The 9,714-nt window shown below is 33.6% G+C and overlaps 1 protein-coding gene across 1 annotated transcript; it reads left to right on the top strand.

Moving 5' to 3' along the window:
• Window positions 1-3,536: 3,536 nt before the first annotated feature.
• LOC104093671 (disease resistance protein RUN1-like) lies at window positions 3,537-8,752 on the top strand. Its single transcript, XM_033655472.2, has 5 exons — window positions 3,537-4,691; window positions 5,020-6,115; window positions 6,829-7,104; window positions 7,197-8,048; window positions 8,122-8,752. Exons 1-5 carry the CDS (start codon window positions 4,201-4,203, stop codon window positions 8,581-8,583), a joined length of 3,177 nt encoding a protein of 1,058 aa, XP_033511363.1. The 5' UTR covers window positions 3,537-4,200; the 3' UTR covers window positions 8,584-8,752.
• The last annotated feature ends 962 nt before the right edge of the window (window positions 8,753-9,714 follow it).

The raw sequence follows: 9,714 nt of genomic DNA, 5'->3' as shown, positions 1-9,714 counted from the left end.
GGGGTAAATTATATGATTAATTGTGCTTTGAAGTATTTTGTGATAGTCTTGTTCCATGTCTTGACTACTAGATTACTATGAATAGAAAAATTAATGCCAGAAACCATGATTTAGTTTATTATAATTTGATTAAAACTTGACGAACTTTTGTGAAATTATTGATGTGCTAAATCCGGTCGTTATTATACTTAATCACAATTATGACACTACGACCGTTATTCTTGAGATTTTGAATTATATACTTGAGTTGAAGATCATTTTGAGACTTGTTGAAATACTTGAATAATAAAGTACTTGAGGTTCATTGAAATTGTGATTGGCTTGAAAGTCGTGATTGATGTTCAATTTGGAATATTCATTTAAACACTCTCCTTGATGTTATTTATGCTTCCTACCTTGCTTGTTAATGATATATATGTGCTTGGTAAGGAAGAGTGTAAAGCACGAATGGTGATTCCGTGGCATTTCATATACATTATCATGTGAGGGAGAGTGTAAAGCATGAAGGGTGATGCCGTGCCATTTCATCTACATAATCATGTGAGAAAAAGTGTAAAGCACGAAGAATGATGTCGTGCCATTTTATATTCATTATTATGTGAGGAAGAGTGTAAAGTACGAAAGGTCATGCCATGCCATTTTATTATATTATCATGCATATTATCATATGGGGATGAGAGTAAAAGCGCGAAGGGTGATACCGTGCCATGTCAGTTATATCATCATGTTTTATATTACTATATGTTCATGGCACGAAGGGTGTTTACATGCAGGTAAGAACGAGGGACATACATTATATTGTGATATCTTTTCCTTGTGTTTGTATTCATGCCTTTACTTTGATTATTACTGTTACACCTATGTTTTCTATGTGGTTGTCAATGTTGTTCTGACTTGTTCTTTATTCCAATTGTTGTTCTGTTGTCATGCCTTCTATCTGTTTAACCTTTTCCCCCTTGTTGTCATATATGCATCTATGCCCCTTTTCCAGTCTGGTTCTGTTGCCCATATGCATTGCCTTGTTCGTTATCGCTTCCTGTGTGTCTCCCACTTTATTGTTATCGTTATTGTTATTGACATTTCTTTCACCTGGTTGGTACTATTATACGTATGCTCGATGAGGAAGAGATAAATGCACGAAGGGTGTTGCCGTGCCAATTGATTTGATCTACATTCATATATTTGGCGAGGATGAGATAAATGCATGAAGGGTATTGCCGTGCCATTTGATTTGATATCTTGAGTACATTTTCCTCACCATGAAAGTTATGAATTTACTACCGTGATTTCTTTTAGTAATCATCATTTACTGCTTCACACATTTGTTTTCTTGTACTCTTATCTATTATGTTCTATAATTGTTTCTGCACAGGTTATAATATTGAGTATCTTTTAAACTAAAAATCATTGTCACTACTTCGACGAGGTTAGACAATATACTTACTGAGTATATGTGATCGGTTGTACTCATACTACACTTCTGCATCTTGCATGCATATTTTGGATGTAGATGTTGCGGTGTATGACGGGAGCTGGCATTGAAGATGTTTCCGCGATCCAGTCATAGCTGCCTCTTGTTCTTGGTAGCTTTAGAATTACTAATCTGTTCATGTTTATTTCAAACAAATGATGCATTTTATTTTCTACCAATTTTGTAAAAATTCAACTCTTAGAAACTCATGATTTGTACTACCAGTCCTTGAGAAAAGTAGAAAGGTTAAATTATTATATCATTTATTTTTCTCGATAAATCTAATTAAATTGGATTGTAGTTAATTGGCTTACTTAGCGGGTTGAGTTAGGTGTCATCACGACTAATCGGATTTTAGGTCGTGACATATACTCAAAAATCATGTATGATCTACAAATTCAGAGGTGGATCCAGTATTTGATGGCTACGGGTGCCACTGCTTTTAATGCAAATCGGCCACTAGTGACGAGATTGAATATGGGTGGACATTTCGTCAGTTTGATCCATTTTGGATTAATTCGGTTCGATCCATTTTAAATCAATTCAATTCAATTTTAAAAAAAGATCTCGATTAAATAATGTGATTAAGAAAATAAAAAAAATATAATAGTTATAAAATTTTAAATTAAGAAATACACCACTTCAATCTACATATAGTATTAATAGATGAGTTTAACTTTGTACATCACTTTTGTAGATGTACAATGTGAAGTTTATTTAGCCTATCATACTAAATTATGTGGGCGTTTAGACATAACAATTGTGAAATGGTGGGAAAAAATAAAAAAAAATTCAGTGAAAATGATATTTGAAGATTAGAGTTGTGTTTGGACATAAATATAATTTTGTGAGTGATTTGAAATGAAAACTTTGAAAAACAACTTTTTGGCGTTTTTAAAATTTTGTGAAAAATTTTGAAATTCAACATCAAGTAAAATTTAAAATTTTTATAGCAGTAAAAATTTGCTGAAAAGGGTGAATTTTTATTATAGCCAAATGGGCTCTATGTAGTATAACAAAGATATCCAAGAAAAATCTTGGGAAACTTCTCTTTTATTTAGGTTAATAACTTCCCGTAAAGTGTTGTAAATGACTTTCACCTGAGAACAAAGTTTTCAACCACAAAGTCTAAGCTAACGTTTGGTCATAAATTCTCAAATTTATTTTGAAAAATCTAATTTGGATGAAGTTTGGTTTGAAGATAAAGATACGTTTGGACATAAGTTTTCAAAACATATTTTACTTTTTTTTTTTTTTGAAAAAATACGAAACATGACTTACACCCACAAGTTCTAAAAACTACCACAAATACCCAACAGTACCTTTAACAATAACATTCATTATAATATCGCAAACTATAGTCTTGAATATAAATAAACTATATAATACACTATCAGATGAACGAGAAGACGAAACATCATTGTTACAAAATAATAAATGGTGGGCTCTTTTATAAAATACAAAAGTTTGGGACAATTTTTAAAAAATATAATAGTGATATTTTGGGCCAAAACCAACTCTTTAGCTGTTTTTGGAATTTGGGTTTTGAGTTTTGAGAATTTGTCAAAATGTAGATAAAATCTATGGCCAAACATGTATTTGCCAAAAAAAACCCAAATATATTTTGGCAAAATCTATGGCCAAACGGGTCAAGAGCCCGTTTGGACATAAAATTTGATTGAAGTTTTTTTCCAAAAAAACTTTATTTTTTTTCGAAATCAGCGTTCCAAAAAAACTTCATTTTTTTTTCAAAATCAGCGTTTGTTCATAAAATTTCTAATTTTCACTTGAAAATGCATTTTGAAAATTTTCGGAAAATTTTGTTTTTCAAAATTCACTCAAATCACTCACAAAACTTCAAAAACAACCCAAACTTAAATTTATATCCAAACACAACTCTAAAATTCAAATATCATTTTACACTTCAAATATCATTTTTCGAATTTTACGATTCTTATGTCAAAACGCCTACTAAGAAATATCAAGGGAAACTTCCTTCAGAAGGGTTGTAGTTCACTTGACCCAAGATTTAAAGTTTCCAGCTAGAAACCATAAGACTTGTGCTTATACGTAACTCCGCTTAGCTACTTTCCCTTTACTAAAAAATCATCCTTTTTAAAAAAAAAATAGGATTCAAAACTTACTTTATTTATTCTCTAATAAGCGCAATTAGCGCTAATACAATATATTCCAATTTAATTATTCAGGTATACTCACAAGCACAGGTCTCCAAACCCTCCTAAGCAACCGTTGCCGGAAAGTCGCCGTCAACGGCCGAATTCTCCGAACTGCCGATCCAATACTACCACCAGCACTAGAATTTACGGTGAAATCCCCCTCTCGAATTTTCCGGTGACGAAACGAACAAATTCTTAAGCTTGTTTCTCACCACCACTTCCTTTTTATCCGGCGAATCTCCGTCGCTGAAAATCCGATCAGGCGACGCATCGTCCTCGGTCAATAGCCGTCGATCACTTCCTCCGTCGCTGCGGGTGAGGAGCATGCGGAGAGTTTTACGGCGGCCATAATTGAAAGGTGAAAAAAAGGGGTTGAGGGTTAAGGAAAGAAGAAGTGGAGGAGGAAGGAATATGGAGGAGATAGAAAGTGAGATGTGAACTTTATTATTGGGTAGGGGACGGCCATGGATTAGATTCTGTGTTTTCGGTCTAAAGATTTACTAAAAATTCATCCCTTAATTCTTGCATTCTCATCAACCCTTAATTCATCAAATGGATACTCAATTAGTCAGAGGAGAATCATCTCACTTCTCTTATGAAGTATTCCTGAGTTTTAGAGGTGAAGACACCCGAAAAACATTCACTGGTCATCTTTATTCCAAATTGTCTGATGTTGGAGTTAATACCTTCATTGACGATGAGGAATTGAGAAAGGGTGACGTGATTTCAAGAGAATTAGAGAAAGCAATTGAAGAGTCAAGAATTTCCATTATTGTTTTCTCAAGAAATTATGCTTCCTCTAGTTGGTGTCTAAATGAACTAGTTAAAATTCTTGAATGCAAAGATAAACTAAAGCAGATGGTTTTGCCTATTTTCTATGATGTTGATCCTTCTGAGGTACGAAAGCAAACTGGGTTATTTGGTGAATATTTGGCTAAACACAAGGAACGACCATTTGGAGCTCAAAGGGTGGAGAAGTGGATAGCTGCACTTACTGAAGCTGCAAATTTATCTGGATGGGATTTGCAAAATGTTGCTGACGGGTACATTTTCTTGATTCAACTATATAATTTCATTTGTTATTTGTTCAATTGTTTATAGGATGTGATACTAACAGTTCAAAAGAGTTTTAAGTTCTATGCATTGACATAATCGAAATATTTATACTATCAATATATATATAACTTAAATTATTTCTTAAAATATCCTATATGACGCGGTAAGTTATCTATTTTGTTGCTTAGATTCATTCCACTGTGTTATGTCTTGGCTACCGATTTTGATTTGTCCGTCAAATATTTTCAAATATCAAAGTTTTATTTATTGTAGTAGTATTTCTTTTAATTTTTTGTTTTTGCTAAAAATCTGTAGGCATGAATCAAAGTTTATTGAAAAAATTATACAGCAAGTCCTACAAGAGGTCAACCAGACACCTCTAGATGTTGCTTGGCACCCAGTTGGAGTAGATTCTCGTGTCAAAGATATAGAATTGTTATTGCAAATTGAATGTGAAGATGAAGTTCGCATGATTGGTATTCACGGAGTTGGTGGCATAGGGAAAACAACTCTGGCAAAAGCTATCTACAATCGAATGTTTCGACTCTTCGATAGTAGTTGCTTCCTTTCAGATGTTAGATCAGAAGCTGAAGAAGTTGGTCTTGTCAAGCTACAAGAGAAACTTCTTCAACAAGTTCTCAAAACTGAGGACATCAAAGTTGGAAGTGTTGCTCAAGGCATCAATCTAATCAAAGCAAGGCTTGGGTCAAAGAAGGTTCTAATTGTTCTTGATGACGTGGACCACAAAAAACAATTAGAATCATTAACGCGAGAAAGAAGTTGGTTTGGTTTGGGTAGTTTAATAATCATTACCACCCGAGACGAACGATTGCTATGTCGGCTTGGAGAAAAAGAGAGATATGAGGCCAAACTATTAAATGACAATGAAGCTATGTTACTTTTTTGTTGGCATGCTTTTGACCGTCATTTTCCACCAGAAGATTATGTTAATTTGGCACGAGACATAATCAAATATTCAGGTAGGTTACCATTAGCTCTTGTGACATTGGGGTCACATTTACATGGAAGTTCTGTAGAAGAATGGGGCCATGAATTTGAAAAACTAAGAGCGATTCCTCATTGTGATATCCAAAAGATTCTCAAGATAAGCTTTGATGGACTTGATGATGAAACACAGACTGTTTTCCTCGATATTGCATGTGCCTTCCATGGGTTTGATGAGCATGAAGTTACTGAAATATTAAATGCATGTGGCTTTCATGCTAAAATTGCAATTGCAACTTTAGTCCAAAAACACTTGCTCCAAAAATCTTGGAATATTTTGGAGATGCATGATCTAGTGCGAGATATGGGAAGAGAAGTCGTTCGCATGGAATCAGCTCGGGATCCTGGAAAACGGAGTAGATTGTTCATCCCGCAAGAAGTCTGTGATGTTCTACAAGGAAATAAAGTCAGTAATACTTTTCTCTTTCCACTTATAATTTCTATTGTCGTCATAAGAATTAAATTCATTTGTGCTTTCGTCTCTGGTTAGTTAAGAAATGACATTTCAAAACTCAACTCACACCAAAGGCTATATATATATACACACACACACACACACTATTAGGTATTGAAAGATGTTTGAATTTATCTTCTTCTTCTTTTCTCAGTTCATCACTTTTTTTGTTTAATTATGTTCTTACTGACTTTCTATGCTTATCTAATTGTGGAAATTAAGCTTGCTATCGAAGAAATGAGGCATGTGCGCTTTTGAAAACTGTTGAATAAGTACATATGTGGAACATTTATGTTATTATTTCTAGAACTAGAACAATATATACAAAATATTCTTTTAAATATAATATAATATATAGTCTATCTTTAATTGATTCTATTATCAGGCTTCAAGATACAATTTGTTCTCTTTATTTATGTTTTTTTCCCATTGATATTACCATGTGAATTTATTGAATGATGCTAGCTAGTTTTTGAAAGACTCTCATCTTAGCTTTCTGAGCAATTTTACATTCTTTTTTAACATCCTCTAATGTGTAAGTTCATTTTTCTTGATACATATGGTGTAACCTCTTTGTTTGACCTTCAATTAGTATAAAAAATTTTCCTCTTAATATGTGGGACTGAAGATTGTCTTAAGATACTAATCTTTTCACCGAACTACAGGGTTCCAAAAAGGTAGAAGTACTGAAGGTAGATCGACGAGCATTTGAGGGACTGAACTTGAGCACCAAAGCATTTAAGAAAATGAAAAACCTTAGGGTTCTTATAATGGATGAGTTACATATTAGTGGAGATTTTGAGCTGTTGTCCAAGGAGCTCAGATGGTTGTCTTGGAAAAAATGTCCTTTAAAATGTATACCATCAAATTTTCCAGCTGAGAATCTTGTAGTTCTAGATATGCGGGAGAGTGATATCCAAGAATTTCAATTGAATTTGCAGGTTTGTTACTCAATTTTACAATTTCATGTGTGCTATTATTGCCACTGAGTGAAAGAAAATGTTTATTGAAACTATATTTGGTTTACTTTTAGTGTTGCAGAAGTTTGAAGAAGTTGGATCTCTCTTATTGCAAGCAACTCAGAAGCACTCCAAACTTCACTGGTTCAATGAGTCTTGAGAATTTGTCCCTTGGTAGTTGCTCAAGTCTGGCAGAGATACATCCATCAATAGGAAATTTGGACAGACTAATTAAACTAGATATGTCTAATTGCGGAAAAATTATGGATCTTCCAAGCAGCATATGCCAGCTAAAATCCCTTGAAGACTTGGACATTGATGGCTGCTCATCTATAAAAGCACTGCCAGATAACCTTGGAGATTTGAAAAGTCTAAGATCTCTTGATGCATATGATACGGGTATAAAACAAGTGCCTAGATCTGTTGAAATGCTAAGAAATCTTGAAACTTTGAGAGTGGGAGGTCGAAAGCTAGAGGCCAAAAGGAGTATTTCTGGAAGAGGAGTCCATCGGATACAATATTCCTTGTCAACTTTTGTATCCGATTTGAGCCTTACATACTGTAATTTGTCCGAGGCTGATATTCCTAGGAATATTGGGAGCTTATCCTCCTTAGAATATTTAGATTTGAGTGGCAACAGTTTCCATTGTCTACCCATTGATTTTTCTAAGTTACGATTATTGGTGGAGTTGTGTTTGAATGACTGTGAGAATCTTCAAACACTCCTGTCAGTATCAAATTTAGAGAATCTTGCAATTATTGAACTTGAGAATTGCCAAAAATTGGTCAAGATTACAGAGTTGGACAACCTCCCTTCTATATGGTCGATCAACATGATAAATTGTAGTTCTCTGCAGAATCCATTCAATGAAGGCTTCTTTAGTGCACCTGCTCTATCATTTCTATCTAGAAAAGATCCTGATTTGGTTAGTCTCTCTCTCTCTCTCATATTCTCTCTCTCTCTCTCATATTAATGATCTTGAGTCTTGTCCGATGCAGCGTGATTTAGAAGTTTATCTCCAATGCAATGAGATTCCAGAATGGTGCAGGAATCAAGTAACAGCTTCATCTATGCGTTTGACTATGCCGATACATAATAATAAGGAGTATAACTTCTTAGGAATGGTTCTCTGGTTTGTTTTCTGCTTTTTCGATGAAGCCCCTTTTCCAAGCTTCTCAATTAGTATTGCCCATAAAAAGACTTTAATTGAGCCGTTGAATATACCTGATGAACACAGAGAACTGACATTTGTGTGTTACATATCTTACTTAGATGAACCTTTTGATGGCCAGATGATCAAAGGTGGGAAAAGGATAAAAGTGTGGTCTGACGACTTTACAGTAAAGAAGATAGGGATCCATCTGTTATATTTAGACCAACATGGTAATGTTATATCTTTACCGGGAGACGTGGATCATTCTTATACTAGGGCGAAAGATGTCAGGAATTGGTGGAAATAGATTAGTTGAAGAGCCCAAAAAGAGTTTCAACTACTCTTTTTATTGTATTTTATATTACAGTATTAATAGGTAGTTGGTCAGATAATTTTAATTGATATTGATATTTTTCCAAATATTTGTTATATACTCTTTTTTTCTTCTTATCAACGTGTTCGGTTCTAGTTTCTAATGTTGGCCTTTTGGACGCCGAAAATCAATAAATAAATAAATAATTTATTTATTATAAAAATTTGTTGAAATAAAATATATTAAATACCTTAGTTGCATGGAAATTTTGTTCTTTCTGTTTTTTCCTTATGCCATAATTCTGATACAACATTAAGCTCAATCCAGACTTCCTCGCTTATTAAATTTGTTATTTTTCCTCATCGTCCTTAATAAATTGCAGTTTTATTGAGCTTCCTCTTTCTCGGGACAATTTATTAACGTAAATAAACAACAGAAAAATAATTATGTACTAAGTTCTTCATATGTATAAAAATAAAAATAAAAAGAACTCGTTTGACGTATAAAATTATCATTAAAGCCTTTATCGTTCCAAAATTTGTACTATACTAATTTTATGGTTATTCTATTATGTATAGCCAAATTTAGACTTTTCGAAACCGTCCAAATCATATTGATTTTTCTTCGGTATCGGTACGGTTCGGTAGTTTTTTAATGTCATGTAAAAGTCACTAGTAGAAGTAGAATTCAATGGCATACATACTTTTATAAGACTTAACAAAACTCTCTAGACATTTTTACAGTTCAAAAGGTGTTGAATTAAGAAAATATTTTTCGGAAAGTATTTTTCAATTTTTTCATGTTTGGTTGGCTTAAATGTTTTGGAAAATACTTTTCAAATGAACTCATTTTACTCTAATTGGAGAAAAATATTTTCCCTATCAAGAGAAGGCAAAACATTTTCCAAAACTCTTTTTAACTTTTCCCGCCTTGTTTCTCACCCCCGCCTCAACCACCCATTCACCCCAACCCCTACCCCACCCTCGTGGTAACCCCCCACCCCACCCCCAACCCCCGCCCTAAATAAAATATTATTAATGGTACTTTCTTTTTATGTTATAGATAGAGTAATTTTTTTTTTCATTTCAATAAATGTGTATTTTTTTTTCATGATATAACTTTTTT

Source organism: Nicotiana tomentosiformis, chromosome 9, assembly GCF_000390325.3.
Source record: "Nicotiana tomentosiformis chromosome 9, ASM39032v3, whole genome shotgun sequence".
Lineage (NCBI taxonomy): Eukaryota > Viridiplantae > Streptophyta > Magnoliopsida > Solanales > Solanaceae > Nicotiana > Nicotiana tomentosiformis.
Note: the sequence above shows the minus strand (reverse complement) of the source record. Positions and strands in the feature narration are given on the sequence as shown.